Source organism: Suricata suricatta, chromosome 8 (assembly GCF_006229205.1).
Source record: "Suricata suricatta isolate VVHF042 chromosome 8, meerkat_22Aug2017_6uvM2_HiC, whole genome shotgun sequence".
NCBI lineage: Eukaryota > Metazoa > Chordata > Mammalia > Carnivora > Herpestidae > Suricata > Suricata suricatta.
The window spans coordinates 106439094-106459957 of NC_043707.1; the positions used below are offsets into that span (position 1 = coordinate 106439094).

A 20864-nucleotide genomic window follows, 5' to 3' on the forward strand; every position below is an offset into this window, starting at 1 on the left:
AAGAGGGAAAGAGAGTTGGGAAGAGAGAGGGACGCAAAACCTGAGAGACTATTGAATACTGAAAACGAACTGAGGGTTGGAGGGGGAGAAGAGGTGGTAGTAATGGAGCAGGGCACTTGTGGGGAAGAGCACTGGGTATTATATGGAAACCAATTTGACAATAAGCTATTTAAAAAATAAAATTAAATTAAGATAAAAAAGGATCTTTACTCAAAATTTAAAGGAAAAATTATACTCAAGGAAAAAACTTTAGGTATATTCCCTTTGAGGCCAAGGAAAAAAACAAGGGTACCTACTCTAATTGCTAACCCTGAACCCAATGCCAGAAGCTCTGGCCAATGAAAGTGTAAAAAAAAAAAGAGAGAGAGGAAAAAAAAAAACCCCAAAAATGAGGATGGCATGGAAAGATAGATATAAAGTTATAATCCTTGCATATGCTAGCAGTAACTATGTAGAAAACCATTCACAACAGTAGCCAAAACACTTGAAATCCAATGCTAAGAAAGTCAGGCAATACAACCAATAATGGGAAGATGAATTTCTTTAAGTCAAAATTCAACTAACAGATATCTGAGGGCCTGGGTGGCTCAGTCAGTTAAGTTTCCGACTCTTTATTTTGAGGGAGAGCAAGAGCAAAAGCAAGAGTGAGAAAGAGGGAGGGGGTAGGGGAGAGAGAAAGGGGGGAAAAGAATCCTAAGCAGGCTCTGCACTGTCAGCACAGAACACAGTATAGGGTTCAAGCTCATGAACTGTGAGATCATGACGTAAGCTGAAATCAAGAGTCACTTAATTGACTGAGCCAACCAGGTGCCCCTTGCGCATGCTAAGGAAGGAAAGGAAGGGAAGAAAGAGAGAGAGAGAGAGAGAGAGAGAGAGAGAGAGACCAACCAACAAGGGAAAGACTTGCAAATACAGAACACTTTGGCTTATCAGAAACATAAGTGCAACATTTTAAAAATAAAAAATTAATACAAAACTACCAGTAATGAAATAAGAATTGTTGGATATGGAAAATAATTTAAATGTCTTACAAGTTAAAATTACAGGGGTGCCTGGGTGGCTCAGTCAGTAAAGAGTGTGACTTCAGCTCAGGCCATGACCTCACAGTTCGTGAGTTTGAGCCCCGCATCAGGCTCTGAACTGGCAGCTTGGAGCCCAGAGCCTGCTTCTGATTCTGTGTCTCCCTCTCTCTCTCTGCGCCCTCCCCTGCTCACACTCTGTTTCTCTCTCAAAAATAAATAAACTTTAAAAAAATGTTTAAAAATATAAACTAAAATTATAGACACTGAAGGGATAAATGGATAAAGAAAATATCGTATACATTTGATAGTGGATTATTATTCAGCCATAAAGAAGAATGAAATCTTGCCAAGTGCAGTAACAGGGAGGAATCTCAAGGGCAGTACAAGTGAAATAAGTCAGACAGAAATAAACACCACATGATCTCATCTATACACAGAATCTAAAACAAAAAACTGAGTTTATAGACTTAGAGAACAGACTGGTGGTTGCCTGAGGCGGGGTGGGAGGTGGGGGCCAAAATGAGATACAAATTTCCAGTTATAAAATGAATGTCATGGGAATTTAATGTACAGTATGGTGACTCTAGTTAATAACTCTGTATTGCATATTTAAAATGAGCTAAGAGAGGGGATCTTGGATATTCTCAACACAAGAAAAAAAAATCTGTAACTGTGTATGGTGATGAGTGTTAACTGGACATATTGTAGTGATCACTCACTATATATAAATATTGAATCATTATGTTATATTCCTTAAACTAATATAATGTCAATTTTAAAAATTATTAAAACTCAATGATGAGGTAAACTCTGAGGTAAAGTAATCAGAAAGAGAATTAGTGAAAGACTGTACAAAAGAACCACTCAAAGATAGTGATTGGATGGTTACAGGAATTTGTTTCCTGAGCTCTATTTAGGACCATAGTACAAAGGCCTAAGGACAGATTTTACAGCTACAGAAAAAAAAAAAACTGCAATATAATGAGCTTACTTATGAACCACAGACACTTCCAAACAGTCCAGGTCACTGCCTTGGTCCTTCTTCTACATAAACTTCATGCAAACATTTAGACTAGGAAGAATATACCTCTTGACTTTAGCTCAGGTCATGATCTCATGGTCAGTGAGTTTGAGCCCCTGAGCCTTACTAACAGCTCAGAGCCGGGAGCCTGCTTGATATTCTGTATCTCCCTCTCTCTCTGCCCCTCAAAAATGAATAAACGTTTAAAAAAAATTTTTTTAAGTGAGCCAAGGACTTGAATAGACATTTCTCCTAAGATACATGCGTGGCCAAAAAGCACATGAAAAGCTGCTCCATATCACTAATCATTAGGGAAATGCAAATCAAAAACCACAATAAGCTACCACTACTGTCGTAACCTGATGGATGGCCGGGGCTGCTGGGCAGAGAATCGTCGCGGGTCCTTCTCCTGAGGGAGGGAGAGAAAAAGGGGGTAGGAGAGGGAGACGCAAAGAGTAAAGACAGAACTCACGGTTCTCCGATCAGGCGAAAGAGAGTTTATTCAAAGAACTGTTCTTTATATAGTCTTCAGGGGGGGGGGGGAAACAAGGCAAGCTGACCTAGGCAGGCTACAGAGTCGAATGCATATCAAAGAAGCGCCCTGACTTTGCCTCAGCAATCTTGGGGGATGGAGAACTAACACTGAATACGGTTTTGATCTTTTGTGTGCCTTGGCCACTGAAGTCTAGCTCAGCAAGACAGTCGCCAAAGTTATTTTGACCAGGAAATGGCAATCTCCAGCCTCCAGATGCAAATCTTGTTTACTGGCTCACTCAACGGAGTGATAATCCTTGCCTGAGGCAGACAGAAAACTTGGCGGCCCGACACACTACATACCCACTAGAATGGCTGTAATCAATAAGAAAGAATATCTAATGTTGGTAAGGATGTAGAAAAACAATCGCACAAATATTGCTGGTGGGAATATAAAATGATATAGCCACTGCAGAAAAAAGTTTGGAGGTTCTTAAAAGGTTAGGTATAAATTTACCATACAACACAGTTTCATTCCTAGGATTCTGTCCAAGGGAAATGAAAACATATGTCCACACAATGACATGTATGCAAATGTTCACAGGAATATCTACACCTAATAGTCCCAAACTGGAAACAATCCAAATGTCCATCAACTGGTGAATGGATTAACAAAATGTGGTCTATCCATACAATGAAATATTATTCAGGAATAAAAAAGAATGAACTACTGATCTGTGCTACAACAAATAAACCAGAAAAAATGATGCTAAAAGGAAGAAACCAGAAACAAACTACAAAGTATGTGGTTCCATTTATATGAAATGTTCAGAAACAGCAAATTTATAATGCCAAAATCAGATCAGTGGTTGCCTAAGGTAAGCAGTTGCCTAGAAGAAACAGTGTAATGGTATAATGGGCACAAGGAAGCTCTTTAGGTTATGAAAATATTCTAAATTTAGATTATGCTGATGGCTGCACAATTTTATGAATTTGACAAAAACTGATGAGGTTTTTTTTTTTTTTTTAGGATAATGGGAGTTTGTTCTTGACAACAGCTAGGCCTCCAATATCCTGGGAGTCTTCTTTAGCATATGAAAATCTCGTTGGAAACTTCCCTTGACTTTACCTTCCCCAAATCCCAAATATATAACCTGTCTCTCCACAGGGTCCAGGGCAGCTCTTTCTGCCCACTGGTCTTCTCCCTGTGCTTTAATAAAATCACTTTTTGCAGCAAAGACATCTTCAAGAATTCTTTCTTGACCGTCCACTCCAAACCACCCCACCCCCATCAATCCTCAGAACCTCATCAAAAACCCCTGGATAACTTGGAATTGGTGAATTCCAGTATATACAATATATAAACTGTATCTCAGTAACCTTATTGTTTTTTTAATTATACAGGCGTCTAAGACTGCATTTTATGTATTTAGTGGACCTCCTTCCTTCCTGAATAACTCAGTCTAAAAGCCATTAGATGATGATGATGATGATGGCCAAGTGGTTGGAGAGTTGGGGGAAGGCATTCATGCATGCATATTACATATATATATTCTCTAGGAACAGTGAACCCAGATACCAGCAACCACACCTATCACCCATATCCTGGCTTTTAAATGCCATTCTCCACTAAAAGGAACCATGTTCTTTGGAGAAATGGTTAATACAAGGGCTAGAAAGGGAAGGTACAAAATAAGCCAGCCAGGAATGTTTTGCAGAGCCAGAAAATTAGGAAGCTCTCAAAGAATGGTGGGGAGAGGTTTAAAAAAAAAAAAAAAGGCAGCAGCAGCCACCAGCCTATCCTCTTGACTAAATATGGTATAATTTGAACATCAAAATATATATTAACAGATTACAACCCACTAGATAAGAGGACATTGAATTCAGGCTGATATGAGAGAAAAAATGAACAGGGAGAAGAAAAAGCTTTCCATTACAGTACAGTGTGCCAACTGATGAATGCAGAAAAAATGATGGAATTTGAAAAATAACCATTTGGCAACCAGCATAATGATTCAGCCAAGAAACATCAATGGATGCTAAAAATAATTAGTTAAAATTTGATAAGAAGTGGGGAAATTGCATAATTTCAAGAAATTTCCCTCAAGATACTTGTTAATTAGAGAGGGGGGAAAATAAACTTACAGCAGAGAAACTTAGTGGATCAAGTGATCAAGGTTGTTTTCACAGTAATGGGATAAAATGAAAGCCTATACCACCTGATAGGATGCAACAAGAACACACCATCTTTTTTTCAGGAACAGTAATATTCCAGCCAATGATGCTGGAGGTAATCAGAATTTGCACCCCAAAGTATTCTACTTTGGCAAAAGGATTATTTTAAGCCAAAGGCAATTGAGAATCAACAGATATGGGAAGAATTCTCTGCCCTCTCATTACTTGCCTGAAACCAGGCAAATTTCCCTTTGAGGAATGTGTCCCTTTGTACCTGGGAGAGAAGAGTTACAATGTGTTTGCATAAACAGACCTTATGTTCCATTAGTTCCTCCACTTATTTCCTATTATCCTCTACAATTTATCATACCTTAACGCCCAAACCCTCTTTCCTTTGTAAAAGGATACATAAGCTTCTGAGTCTAACCAGTTCTTTGAGTTACATTTCTTTTCGTGAATTCTTATGTATATAAATATTGATAAAAATTTTATGCCTTTCCTTCTATTAATCTTTCCTTTGTTAGTTTAATTCACAGGTCCCCAGGCAAAGAACTGAAAGGGTAGAGCAAAAGTTTTTCATAACACTGCATAACCTGAACCGAAATCAAGAGTTGGAGGCTCAAGTGACTGGGCCACGCTCAAGCGTCTGAAATTATTTTTTAAAAATAGCTAACCTCCAGAGCAATCACCTGAAATGTTCTCAGATTGGCTGTAATAGAATTGAATAAGGCAGAAGCTGAAAGCTTACTGGATAAACAGCATTCTCTCTCACACATGTTGGGAACTTTCCTACTGCCAATTTGGGCCTATTCTCCCACTCAGAGGATCTAGTATATAGTTGAAGGAAATAATGGATGAATCCACCTCAATTTCCAAGGACTGGAAAACTAATTCCTTCCACATAAGGTTGGGAAATGCATTCTTCATCCTTAAGGAACAATTTAATATGACTTTTTAGTTAGCAACTTTGAGATACTATCTCTCACCCATCAGACTGGAAATAATTCAAAAGCTTGATAATATATTCAGTTGGCAAGGCTGTAAGCAAATACAGTAGTCCCCTTGCTTTTTAATTTTTAATTTCTTTTTACTTTTAATTGAAGTATAATTGACATACAACAGAAGTGCCAAATTATCAGAAGTCTCAGTCTTGCCAATTTTAGTTACCCATAGTCAGGAAGACATATGTCAGAAGGTCAGTAGTACCTAATGGTGCGTCACAGTGCCTGTATCATTCACCTCACTTCATCTCATTATGTAGGTAATTTATTATCTCACATCATCAAAGAAGGGTGAGTACAAGATATTTTGAGAGAGAGACCACATTCACATATATGAGGAGACTACTATAGACATTATATTATACCCACTGGTGGAAATACATGATGATATAACTGGTATTTTTGGGAAACTAGACAATAAGCTCATAAAACTACATATGCATTTATTTTTTGACTCAGCATCCACAATTCTAGCAATTTACCCTGAAGGCACACCATGAAAATTAACTCTTTTATGCTAGATAACTCTATCTGATAAATCATTGAAAATTATTTGTGTCGCTAACTTTTCCCCTAGTGTACTAGCTCCTCAGAAGGACTCTCCAGCTCCAAACCTCCTATCTACCAAGATAAAAGAAGGGACAGACCCGAGCCCCTATGACAATCAGGACTGGCGTTGGTTTCTCCTCATGCAACATCCAGGGGCATGAAAGAGAAGCTGTTGAAGACCCCCTCCTGAAGAACCCAAAGAAAAACTTTTCTTTGCGATTGCCTGGGCTGTTGGGTTCTTGCTATCTGGATCAGTTCTCACCTCTCAGAGAACCTATGTAACAAGGGTCTACATAAATGGTGTCCCAGGATGACTACTAGGAGCCAAAAGAGGAAGCCAAGATTCCCCTCAGTTCAGCAATCAGCAGCTACTTAAATAGCAAGCTCCAAGGGCCTTCACACACACACACACACACACACACACACACACACATCTTCTGTTGCACTACTGTGGGTATACAATCTTCACTACAAAGGAGTAGCTACCAGGTTGGAAACAAGACCAAAAACTGGTGACATTGAGGCATCAGGTTTTTGAAGGTGCAGGAAAGAATCTAGCTAAACTGACTTTAGAGTAAGGCTAACCAATAGATTCCAAGGGGGGGAATTCCTTTTGTAGAAGTATTGCAGCTAATACATGGAAAGGGAATAGGAATATCAACTTTTTTTTTTTTACAAACTTCTAATAAAATAATGGGTCTAATTATTAATGGCCCAAACTATCAAAACATGGGAACAATTGACATAATCTGCCTCCTGACAATTGTACACTGAAAACCAACTACTTATACAGTGCCCAAAATCAAACTAGAATCAGATCAAGCCACCAGTTTATGAGAAATATAGAGGTCATTAGAATCATGTTAAATAACCTCTCAGGGATGCAGTTAGCAAAATTCAGAATGTAGGAAAAGTCTATAAGAACAAATATTTACAGATAAAATGATACAGTCTGAGATTTGCTTTAAAATAATCAGGTTGTAGGGAATAGGCAGAGATACAGAAGAGATAATACACTGACCATGAGCTGATAAGTAAACACTTAAGATATAAGACTACTCTATTTTGTAATGTTTTTGAGAGTTTCTATAATATAACATTTAAAAAATAGTTTATTAGTGAAGAAAATTTTCCTACTTCCAGAAACAGAAATACCCTTTAGAAACATTCAGCTTCTTGCTCTTAATCCAAGAACAAGCCTTTGGCATCTTGCCAAATACACCTATATGTTTATTGAGTTACCTGAAGCCAGTATCTATGAAAAATTCTCTGCCATACAGAGTTTCCTGGGGTTAAGTCACAGCTAGTATTCTTCATTACTTCACCTTTCTATTTAAAAAAAAAAAAAAAAAGGACAGAGGCTGTGACTCCATCGGTTAAGTGTCCAATATTTGGTATCAGTTCAGGTTAGGATCTCTCGGTTGTGGGATCAAGCTCATGTCAGACTCCATGCTGAATGTGCAGCCTGCTTGGGAATCTCTCTCTCCCTCTCTCTCTGCCCCTCTCCACTTGCATGTGCACATCTGTATATGCTCGGCTTTCTCTCTCAAAATAAACATTAAAAAGATAAAGAACAAAAACAAACATAAGTACTTTCCCTTCATTAATAGGAGAATCCTATCTCCTGACAACACTCTCAAGCAGTTCTTTCCCTTACTTATGAGGAGAGGGAAAATGAAATACTTTAATCCTAGTTTGATGAATTTTCCTGTCAAAAATCGTCCAAAAAGAGTTTTTCTCATTTTAGTCCACATCCTGCTGCACCCCAACTGGCCAATTTTTAGTAGCAATTAGTGAAACTGTAAACGAGGGCAGAAGTGCACCCAGCTGCCAGTAACAAAGCTTCCCGGGGCAGGACACAATAATAAATGATACCTAGAGCTATCCAAGGGGAAATAATAAGAGAAAACGAACAGAAGCTAAATGACATTTGGGGATCGGCAACATGTGAGTTTTCCAACAAAGACAGCAACAAAGTAATTGTTGTAGCAGCCTAGGTAATATTCTGAACAATTTTACATGTATTGACTCATCTAATCCTTACAGCAACCCCTGGAGGGCTATTTTTATCCCCATTTTAATGATGTAGAAAACTGAGGCAGAAAGAAGTGAAGTAATGTGACTATAACAGGGTGAGGATAAGAACAAGTTCTGGAGATGTTCCTCTTTCAGAGTCACTTTGAAAAGCAGTTGTTTAAAAAAAGACAGACAAGAAAAGCAGGTGTTGGTAAAATGAAAATAGTGCTTTCTCTTTGGCAGGAAACAGTCTTGACACTACCAAAAAGGGGTTTCAGAGGCTGCCTAATCTTGGAGAAGGCCCAAAAGAACACCTGTCCTTTGCCGTAAAAGTCTACAAAAAGCCTCCCACACATGTGACACAGGAGGGGCCAGAGGGCTGAATTAGTGCCAGCTGCAAACTTCAGAAGTGAGCTTGTTTGCTGAAGATGTTTAAGCAAAGGCTGAATAGCTTTTTACTAGACACTACATAAAAAAAAAAAAATTCCTATACAGTAGGGAGTGGGCTAGAGCTAGAACCCTTCCAATATAAACTCTAATAGGGAGTTCTTGCTGCAAACCCTCCCACCTATCAGGCTGACAAAGTCTATGGCAATTTAAAATTAAATCAAAATATAAACATTCTCTATTCCAAGAAGTTGCCAACACCAAACTTTTATCCCCAGGAGGCCTAGCTGGGCCAGGGAATAGCCAAAGACACAAATGCCTTTTCTATCTTCAGGTACTTCAGTTAGATTACAGACCATATCTAGGATCCTTTCAAATCAGGTTATGTCAACAATGCAATGCCTATGTCTGAATGCCAATCAATAGGCTGGAATCATATTCTTGGAAGATGCACAAATTAACTAAAAGTTATAGGTTAGGGGCACCTGGGTGGCTCAGTCAGTTAAGCATCTGACTCTTGATTTCAGTTCAGGTCATAATCTCACAGTTCGTGAGATCAAGCCCTGCAATGGGCTCCACATTGACAAAGGAGAGCCTGTTTGGGATTCTCCCTCTCCTCCCTCTCTGCCCCTCCCCTGCTCTCTTTCTCTCTCTCAAAATAAATAAACTTTAAAGTTAATGGTTAATAATTCAACCCAAATCATGATCATATTTATTATGCCTCTTAAGATCGATCAGACTCATCTAAGACATTTAAGAGCCACCATCAGGCTTGCCTAAAACAGACCCATCCATCCTTTCCCATCAAGGAACAAACAGAAATGTAGTATACAGTTAGAGTAGGCATCATTTTAAAACTGTGTCTTAATTGTTATTCAAATTATTATGGGCAATAATTTGTAAGATCCTAAGCACATCATTAAGATGCAGTCAATAAGGAAGGTTAAGATTCTGAACAGGGCCCATTCTGACAACCACGCAAAAGGATACTATTTTCTAGCCCTTCGGGCCAATGCAGCCAAAAGCCTCAAGGGCTACATTAGTTTGCTAGCGCTACCATAACTAAGACCATAAACTAGGTGGCTCCAACAAAAGACATTTCTTACCTCACAGTTCTGGAGACTGGAAGGTGTCAGTAGGGTGGGTTTCTTCTATGGCCTCACTCTCTGGCTTATAAATGTCTGTCTTCTCTATGTCTGAGTCTTAAATCCCTCTTCACAGGACACCACTTGTATCAGAACCCACCCCAAAAACCTCATTTAACCTGTAAAGACCCTATCTCCAAATACATTCACATTACAGATACTGAGGACTTTAAATTCAACATATGGATTTTAGAGAGACACAATTCAGCCCATAACAGTAGTTAGTCCACAAGAATAAAAGAGAACTCAATATGGCCACTGGAAGATGTCAGTGTATAAATCTTAGTTCCCTCTCTTGTGTCATCCATTTTTATTTTATTATTTTTTAAGAGATTTTACTGTTCAATAATCTCTAAATTCAACACGGGGCTTGAACCCACAACCCTGAGATCAAGAGTCACACTCTACTGACTGAGCCAGCCAGGCACCCCTTGGGTCATCTATTTTTAGAGGTAAAATTCACTGCCAGTAGCTCTCAATTTTTAGTTCCTCACATTGTTTACTAGAATCATTTTTCTCTTCTTTCAATTTGTATTGCTCAGTTGCTTAATAACAGTGATGTTCAATAAACCAATCTACATGATAAGGATTTGTAGAATTTATGTGCATCACTGTGTTCACTAACCACTGCTTCTGTTCTAGACTCAGAATGTGAACAGAGAGAACAAAACTAAGTTAGTGGATGACAGCAAGGAGCAAGGGGTAAAAGATAAAAGTGAGTAAAATAAGCCTAAAAGGGGAAAGATGATAATAAAGACAAGGGCCTGGAAATGACAGTGGACTATGAAATGAAATACCAATTCCTACGCCCAGTATGGGAAGATTTAGTAAAGAATGTTAGGAATGTCACTTTGGGAAGAGAAAACCTGGGGCAGCAAAATAATTTAGGCTCAGAATATACCATATCACACAAATGAAATATCTTAGACAGAGAAACAGAACAATATAGCTGGTAGGAATATGATCTCTGAAGCCAGATTGCCTAGGTTTTACTCCCAATTCTGCCACAGCCAGCCATTTTATCTTGAAAAATTTATTTAGCCTCTCTGTGCCTTTGCCTTCTCATCTGCAAAATGAGCTCAATAATAATCCCTGCCTCAAAGAATTGGTGTGAGGATTAAATGACCTCAAATTTTTAAATGCTTAGAATGGTACCTGGGAGCTATTAAGTCCTCAGAGTTTGTTAGTTTATTAACTAAATACACAATAGCACATTTTTATAAGAAACATTACAGAAGAAGGTTTAACACCAGAGATATTGGAATAAGACTCTATGGGGTTGAATGCCAGTTTCTACTGTATATTCATATCTTTCTTAACCTCTCTGTATCACAGTGCCTTCATCTCTAAAATAGATTTACTTGGATTATCCACTTCCTCAATAAAATATATTTGTATTACCATCTCATCACAGTATTCTGAGGATTAGTAAAACGCTTTTAACACACAATAAATACATGCTTGGCAAATTTTACCTATTTTTATTCTTCTGTGATTTCATTTCTCAACCTTTCTTGACTATGCAAAACAAAACACTTAGAGAGTCTGTCGAGCTTCTACTAGGTTTACCTAACATGTATATCAGTCTACCAATAATCTCAAGAAGCAATCTTCACTTCTGATTATAAGAGCATGAGTTCAAAATATTAGGAAGATTGGATTTCTGCTTCCTGCCATGATGGGGAAACAGAGACCAAATTCACCCTTGTGCCTTAAAAACTAAAAACAAAAAATCCCAAACAGACCATATATAAGAAACAACAGTTTTTACACATTGTACAGAAGGGTGACCAACAAACTAAGTCCTAAGATTGCCCCAGCTTACTACCTGGAGAACATTTCTAGGAAGCAACACAAGGAGTACGCAAATTGCCTAGCAGTCTACCTGAGCTGAAGAGTCAGCAGTGAGAAGCTGGGAGGTTAAGATGGCTAGATTTGGAAGGCAGAGTGTTAGAAAGGAGAGAAGCTATACAGAGAAAGCTCAGCAAGAAGGTTCCTCTGGAGTTTTCAGCTGAGTGATGTGGGTAAGAAAATTATCCAAGAAAATAAGTAGGCAATACACTCCCCAGAGCTCACAGAGGGCCAGGAATAGATCATGTTCCCACCAGCACAAGTGGGGGAAAACCTCTAGTTTTCCAGGTTTACTTTTTTTCTTAACATTCCTGATCAAACATATTTTCCTTTTTGAAAATTTTTTGATTGGTTTCCAAGATACCTCTCTCTTGATTCTTCTCATTCCTAAAAAGCCACTCCTTTTCCATCTCTCCTCTGCCAACTCCTTATCTCCCCAATCTCTCAAATTTAGATGGTCCCAAGGCTCAATCCTTTGACATTTCTTCCTTCTTTATCAATAGACACTCACTGGACAATCTCATAAACCTAATCATTTGTTTCATTTAGACACTTGACAATTCCTTATATATCTTCAGCCCAGACTTGACCTTTCTTTTTTTTTTTTTTTAATGGTTTTCATTTATTTTTGAGAGACAGAGACAGTGAGAGCAGGGGAAGGTCAGAGAGAGAGGGAGATACAGAATCTGAAGCAGGCTCCAGGCTCCGAGCTAGCTGTCAGCACAGAGCCCGACGTGGGGCTCAAACCCACAAACCGTGAAATCATGACCTGAGCCGAAGACGGCCGCCCAACTGACTGAGCCACCAAGGGGCCCCCACCTGTCTTTAATTGAATGTCTAATTAGCTATACTTACAGTTTCCCAGTCTCAGTTCATGGTTCTTCCTATTTCCTAGCTGTTCAACCTCAAATTTTCAATCATCCTTCACTCATCTTTTTCTCAAACTCTGCATCTAATCCATCAACAAATCCTATCGATTCTACCTCCAAAATATATCCTCAAATCTGACCACTTCTTACCACTTGTACCACCATGGGTTCAAACAACCATTGTGTCTTACCTAGAATATACCATAGCCTTCTTTTATTTTTTTATTTATTTTGAGAGAAAAAGACACAGAGCGTGAGTAGGGATGGAGCAGAGAGAGGGGGAGAGAGAGAATCCCAAGCAGGCTCTGCACTGTCAGCGCAGAGCCTGGTGTAGGGTTTGAACTCACGAACTGTGAGATCATGCCCTGAGCCGAAATCAAGAGTCCGGCACTTCACCGACTGAGCTACCCTCGCACCCCAGGTAGCATTCTAACTGTAGCCACAGGGATCCTTTGGATTTAAGTCAGATCATAATATTCTCCTGCTTCAAACCCTCCAACAGCTTTTTATGCCACTCAGCATATAAACAAAACTCCTAGTAATGGATTTGAAAGTCTCTTCCATCTGGCTTCCATGTCTCAGACTTCATTTCCCACTTTGTACCTTTTAACTCATTCTACATGAGCTTCACTAGATTCTGTGGAACAAAGAACACATGAAGCAAGCTCTTAGATCAGGTCCCTGGCACTTACTGTTGCCTCTGTCTGAAACACTCTTCCTTCAGGTATCTCTGTTCTGGCTCTGTGACTGTCCTTCAGGTCTTTGCTCAAATGTCAACTTATAGGAGTGAGGACCCTCCCTGACCATCTTATATAAAATGTCAACCTGTGGGCCTCACAGTCCCTATTCTCCTCATCCTATTTTCTCCATATCACATGTGTTCATTTGTTATATATTCACTCACTAATTTGTCTCCCTCCACTAGAATCTAAGCTCCTCTGAGGGCAAGTACTTTACCTCTTTGTGTTCACTCTTTTGTTCTTCATGCCTAAAACACTGTCCAGCACAGAGCATTACTCAAATGCTGATTATATGAAAAGTCAGAAAGAACTGAGAAGAAGGTTATTTTCAGCAATCTGAACAAATCACTTAACCTATTTTAGAATCAAATTTTCCTGTTGTATATGATGTGGCATTTGGACTAGCTAACCTTTAGAGAGCTCCAGCATTCTGCCGTGCTATGCTTCTCCTATGGTCACAAGGCTGTTCGACAGTCACAATGGGCACTTAACTATCTAACTACTGATATGTTATATTACTTTCTCTTGAATTTTGAATTCAGCAACAATCTCTGAAATTCCTCTTATTCTTTTCTGTGATTTTTATTTTGTTTCTTTCCATCATCAAAGAGAATGGTTTGGGTTTTTACCTACTAGGCGAAAAGCAATCACTAAAGCCACACTCAGGTCACAGCAGGTGTTCTTACCTCCACTGCAGTGGGCGGCTGGAACAGGGACTGCCAGGACTGCTGTGAGCTTGTGGGTTCAGGAAAAAGGCAAGAGGAGAAGTAGCCAGAGCACAATCAGCACTAAATGGGATTTTAGTGAAGTAAAGAGCTGGAGCTGAGATGGGTGAAAACATGTGCTGGTTTACTTCAGATCCTCGGCAAAGAGTAGAGATTCTGACAACGTACCAGAGTAGAGAAAAGCAGGGTCAGTGGTAACTTCTCAACCAAAAGAAACATATTCAAAGTGGGTTAGTTTAGGCACAGGGCTCAAAACTAGTGGTCAAAAATCATTCTCAAATATCATACCTCAGTGCAATGTTGGCAAAGAATGACCATCAAGGCTAAAACTTAATCCACAGAATTAAAACCAAAAATTTTAGCTTTGGATATTCAAAGTATTTAGAACTGGCTTCTGGAAATATATTACAAATTGACTACAAATTATCAGTTAACAAGAAACAGTATTTTGTGCTCAAGGAGTAAAACTTCCTAGAGAAATGTGTATGTCCATAAAAGTAAAACACTAATAGTTCATAAATTAGATTTATGACCAACTTATCATAACACCAACTTATTTAGCTAAATCTTGCCTAGTGAGTACATTAAATAACATCATTTCATTCTGTATAATAAATTTTGCTCATATTAAATTTTAGTGTTTTAGGTGACTTTTTTCCCCTAAAAACAATCTACCCATCTTGATGTGTTAGGTCCTAATGAAGACTATTAAGTAATAACATCATTAGACTGAAAACAGATGGCAAATATGGATTTCTACTTTGTTGATCATTGATATGTCACAGATGATGAAAAATAATTGACAGATGCACAGCATTTAATTTGCTATAGTAGGAGCATGGCTTTCCACACAAACACTATATTTAGCCACAATATTTCAACGTTTTTTTAAAAACTTAGGTATCACACAAGCATCTGTTTAAAAATGTTACTTTCCTATACTGTTATCACTGACTGTTTGAATATGGTGACAATCTACATATATTCAAAGAAAATATTTACCACTAATCATCCGTTTAGCTGACTTCAGCATATTTTTCAGATGAGTACACAAAAAGAAGATACAAAAGGATAGAGAAGTGGAAAGCAGAAAACTATTTAAAATTACAGGTGTGCCCAAATTTCCACAAATTCAACATATTAATAAAAAATACAAGAAGTGAAAATATTAATTTTGGATTAATTCCTTACTTTCAAAAAGAATTTTCACTTTTCTAAGGAACTATTTCAAAAATCAGCTCCCTAGTATATATAAGCTAGAGCTTATTAGAACATAAAATAAGGTAGTTCTTATTGGGGCGCCTGGGTGACTCAGTCAGTTAAGCGTCCAACTTTGGCTCAGGTCATGATCTCACAGTTCGTGGGTTCCTGAGTTCAAGCTCTGCATCAGGATCTCTGCTATCAGCATAGAGCCCACTTCAGATCCTCTGTCCTGCTTTCTCTCTCAAAAATAAATAAAAATATTTTTAAAACTATTTTAAAAAGATAGTTCTTATTAACCTAAATAATATTGCTTATGGGGTTTTAAATCTCCATAAGCCTCACATAAAATGAGGGTTAGCCATGTTGATGAATATGTAACTAAGATTATAAATCTATGAAAACCAAATCTCATTCTCTACTGGCTAGTAATTAGCACTCTGCAAACTGATTATGCACTGAGGCTAGAGTTTAAAGAGGATTGTTTGAAAAAGGAAAGGTAATTTATACTTACTAGCTTCTCAGGGGGAATTTTCCTAAGTTAAATTCAAAGTTGCTAAAACATATAATGATTACCAACAGCAGTGCACCAACATTTGGAGAGCGTGATTATGGCCATTTATGTTTTCTTAACCTACAAATTTAATTTAAAAAATTTACAATTTTACTTTAAATAATGCTTTAGTTCATGAAGCTTCTTTTTCATGGTCTTTAACTTTTAGTCTAAGTAGGAGAATAAACCATTTTTAAAACATATGCCAATCCTTCTAATTACATATTTCAACAAGTCCAGTCTTCCAAGGTCTGGTTGAATCATAATTCAATCAATGAGCATCCACTAACACAGAAGGCAATGATTCAAAGAAAGACCACTGAAGAAGTATATCTATTTAAGTACACCATGCTGACTCCAGGTAAACACTAACATTCAGGGGAAGAAAATCTGAAGTGCACTGCCTCCACCCTGTGAGTTACACAAAGGCAGTTCAAGACAGATCAATGAGTGGAATGGATTCTAGGACACTTCATTCCCTGGTTCCCTAATTTGCTGATCAATTCACTCTGCACTTCCTTATTAAATAAGCGTGAGCAGCTCTTGGAAAAGCTACCCTGAAATGGAAGCCTTCTTACATTCCCTAGCTTTGAAATCCTTACCTAAGTATTTTTCTATTTTATTTCTACATTGGCCAACACAGAAATAAATTAGGTCACACCAGAAAGGACTCAGGCTTGGATCTGCAAGGGCAGTTCTGAAGTCCTGAGCTGACAGGCCAGGGGAAGAAATACAATACCCTCTCTAGTCCAAGGAGAAGATACTTTCATTTCCATTTGTTTCTCACATTCATGGGGCTTATATAGGCAGCTTTGACAGTAAGTTTAAATACACATTTGCTTTCAAGGCAAAAATAAAGATCTTCATCATTAACCCAGTTCCCCAGGTACCTTAGTACCCCTAAAATGATATCTAACTCAATTTTCAGAATTAGAAGCTCCATAGGCCCCTGCCAGAGACCAGTGTTTTGACCTTGAATTTAGAAAGCCAGCCCAGTCCTCTTGGCATCTCCAAAGCAGAGTTTTTATCCAAGCAAATGAAAGTGTGTTAGTTGGCATTAGTTCTTTTCCTGACATGTGACACTTTCCACTCAGAGACCCCCCCGCCTCCTTACTGAATCCGCAGACATGGTGCTCCCAGTCTCTCTCTCCTCCGTTTCATCATTTTCCTGGCTACTCAAGCTTTTGCCCTCTCACACTCAGGAGTCTTGGCAGGAAGTTCTCTCACACAAGGGGTATGCAGTCTATAAGCCAAAGGAAACTTACAAAGGTTTCCCAAACTTAAGAGAAAAATTAAAGCACTGTTCTTCTAAAACATAATATTCAAAATCCCTCCCCGCCCCCACTGCAAAAGACTTGAGAGCCCAGGAGGCAGCAATGAGGCACAGTGAGGAGTCCCAGATCCCAAATGAATCAGCTGTCCTCTGATCTGCCTGACATCATTCACACTCAGCCTGTAACAAATCAGAGCGTCAGAGAGCACCTTGTTCCTCCTCAGTGACAAGCACCAAACTCCCTCCCCCACGAGTCAGTTGCAACCTCCAACCCCGAGGTCTGGTAGCAGTGAAGACTCTGGCAAAAACTGTAAATACCAACTTGAAAACTCACACTGTGACAGAAATACCATTAACCCTGGAGGTCTGGGCCACTACAGAAGAGTTGTTCTATAGTGGGCAGGGGATTGGAAGAAAGCATATTAAGATCCCAAATTGGTAAATTAAGGAGTTATGAATACATGGGCATTTCTGCAACATTATTTATTCATTCCCTAGCTCAGCTCAGGTGAAGGATGACAGTGTTAATGTTAGGGCTCAAAGCATAACCATTATTCAAATTCTGAATTTGACCAATTTAAATAAACTCTACTCCCTCCATAAACAAAGTTCAGCATCATTTTTAATTCAATTTCTATTACTCTCTAATCACTTGAATAACCTTGTGGTAAGAAAGGCCATAGGAAAGCAAAGAAAATAAGCCCAGAAAGTATTGGTTTAATTTCAGCCGGTAACTATTAATAAAATCATTTGCATGGCAGATGTTACACAACATTAAGGTAAGCTAAGAGGAACTCTAAAGACGTGTAAGCTACTTAACTTTGTATGCTTTGTTTTCTCCATCTGCAGAATGCAAATAATTAAGGTATCTACTATATAGAAGGTGGTAAAGATTAATATATGTAAAACAGATAAGTGCCTAGCACAGAGAAAGTACTATAGAAGTATTAGCTATTACTATAGGTCTTGTCCTCCAAGAGCTAGTTCCCAGTGTAGAAAAGATAAGCTCAAACACACACAAAACCATCTGACAAAAACAGCCTGGCCTGAAGAAACCCAAGTGCTCAAATAAAGCCAAGTGATCAAGTAGAGCTAAACAACAACAGCTAAGAGAGCCAGAGTAAGCAAAAGTCTTGGTCCTCTGCACCAAGCATCTGCCAATTCATATATCTAGATGACAAAGTATGTCAAACTGGTTTTCTAGGATAGCATTCAAAGGATTATTCATACTCTCATCAATACTTTTTCAGCTGCAGGTCACGACTCTTTATTAACTCATAAAAATCAATTCAGGGAGTCAGGACCAACATTTTTTTTAATGTTTTTATTTATTTTTGAGAAAAAGAGAGAGACAGCGTGAGCAGGGGAGGGTCAGAGAGAGAAGGAGTCACAGGATCTGAAGCAGGCTCCAGGCTCTGAGTTAGCGGTCAGCAAAGAGCCTGACGCGAGGCTCGAACCCATGAACCGGGAGATCATGACCTGAGCCGAAGTCAGACATTTAACCGACTTAGCCACCCAGGCGTCCCCAACATTTTCTTAAAAGGGAAACAGAATGAAATAGAATAGAAAATATCAGAGTGCTTCACATAATAAGAGCTGTTTTATGAAGAATGTATGTTTGTGATATCTATGGGCAAACTCATGTGATGGGCTGCAATGTAAAATCTATTTGTTATTAAGGGTCAGAGTCAGGGTGCCTGGGGGGGATCAGTCGGTTAAGCATCTAACTTCGGCTCAGGTCATGATCTCATAGTTCGTGAGTTTGAGACCCACCTCAGACTCTGTGCTGACAGCTCAGAGCCTGGAGCCTGCTTCAGATTCTGTGTCTCCCTCTTTCTCTCTGTCCCTCCCCTCCTTCAATCTCTCTCTCTCTCTCAAAAATAAACATTAAATTTTTTTGAAAAAAAGAGGGGGGACAGAGTCTAAAAAATTTGAAAGCCACTGTTCTAATTACCCATGCAAACTCGCCCCCACCTAGTAGCTATAGACACTCACTCTTCCCAAACTAGTCCAATCACTCAGCTCGCACAGCTCTTATTTCAGAATCCCCTGTTTGGGATTCTATGTAAGTCCTGTTCTGTGTAAGTCCTAATGAAAATGGAAACACTCAGAAATCCACAACCTCTCAACAAGTACTGAGTCCCACTTTGGGAGAGTTTTGTGATATTATCAGGGTCAGTCACAAAAGCCCACATTCCCACAACTAAGAAACCAGCCATGGTCTATCCCCATCTCAAGCCAAGTTAAGGCTAGCCTTAAGTTTCTGCTCAACATTGTCCATTCTCTAATACCCAAGCCCATGCTCCTGAACAATAATAAGAGTAATATAATAATGATGACGTTAACAGCAACCAACATTTATACATTTATCAGTACTTACTACATACTAGATTCTATTCTAAGCATGTTATACATAATACCCAGGTAGTCCTCATCACAGTCCTACGATATATGTTATTATTATTCTCATTATTAAAAAGAAAAAGGAGGCACGAAGATGTAAAAATCATGCCAGTAGTAAAGGGGAAAGCACCCTTTCTTCAATATATTTGCACCTAGTTACCCTACATATGAATTACGTATGCTAGCCAGAGTATTCCTGTCTTCAGCCAAGTTGGTGAACTGAAGTAATCTCTAGAATCAATGTTATGAACCACTGTGCTATAAATACCTTTCAGCAGAAGATTCTGACAACAGCAAACACACATCTCTCTAGCCTGCTTGTACAATAATAAATTGGAAGAGGAGACAGAGCATGAAGATCCTTAAATAATGCTAAAGGTTAGAAAATATTTTTTAGAGAATAAGAGTCATATTTTATGTCCATCTGACCCAAAGAAGATATCACTCACTCCCAGAGTTTAACATCCCCACACAAAGCACTTTCTTTAAACTTACTGGCATTGTAATATATTTGTGTCAATATTCCTGTGGCTGCATCGGCACTAAGAGGGCTTAACACTTCCCTGGGATTGGATAGCACTCAACAATTTGAGGTATGGAAAATTAAAAATCTACTTTTTCTTTATTTGTTCACACAACTATTTATCGACTGCATTATCACCCTTAGGCCAGGCAAGAAGGGTCTCTGCCTAGGCTTCTCACTTTAGCAGTTCTGCAAAATAACAAACACAAAAAAATAAATTCATTAAAGAAATGGGTTGCCTCTATCACACTTGTGATCTGGAACTCGGTACTGACAAATAGAACCCTCAAAGTCCATTCTCATGACTTATACTGTTCATACCCCAGGAAAACACTTGCCCACATGTTTCTTCCTATGTATTTTTTTTTTCTTCCTATGTACTTTTTAAGAAGACAACCATGTCACATTGCTGTTACGGACTGTGAAACTGCAAACTTCAGAGAGAATTCTGCTGGGATTATAAAGTATCTGAACACCAAAAGGGCCTCAGAAGTAAGCAAAAGACAAATTAATGAACCCATCAAACCCTTCCTCCTCATAGATAACATAAATAAAGTAGATTTCTTGGCTAATCCAAGTATGGTTCCAAGTACAGCCCAACAACCATACGTAATTTCCTTCTGTTCAGATTCATGGTTCTAAAGATACTCATCTTTTACCTCAGAACTTATAATACAGCACATGGCAGCTGAAGAACATTTTGCAGAATTAAAGAATTCATATTACCAGTAAATTTATTTATGTGCAGGTCTAGACATAACATGTATAAGGCCATAGGCTAATTTTTTATGCTGATAATTGTATAGTTAATGCTAAAATTGAAGTGTTGTTTATAAAAACATATACTTAGGTGTGCCTGGGTGGCTCATCAGTTGAGTGTCCAAGTCCAACTCTAGGTCATGATCTCACAATTCATGAGTTCAAGGCCCATATCAGG

General features: G+C 38.6%; 1 protein-coding gene across 4 annotated transcripts in view; it reads right to left on the reverse strand.

Moving 5' to 3' along the window:
* The window catches only part of MAST2 (microtubule associated serine/threonine kinase 2), a 196886-nt gene that overhangs the window by 81122 nt on the left and 94900 nt on the right, over nt 1-20864 (reverse strand). The window contains exons 1-2 of one of the 4 annotated variants that reach the window (XM_029950008.1): nt 16843-17032; nt 13937-14131 (exon numbers count right to left, since the gene is read on the reverse strand). The exons of 2 other annotated variants lie outside the window; for them this stretch is intronic. In XM_029950008.1, the coding sequence (XP_029805868.1) occupies nt 13937-14131; nt 16843-16892 (245 nt within the window). In that variant the 5' untranslated portion in view covers nt 16893-17032. Of the gene's footprint in view, nt 1-13936; nt 14132-16842; nt 17033-20864 lie in introns of those variants that run through there. One more of the 4 variants, XM_029950009.1, reaches the window with a different exon arrangement.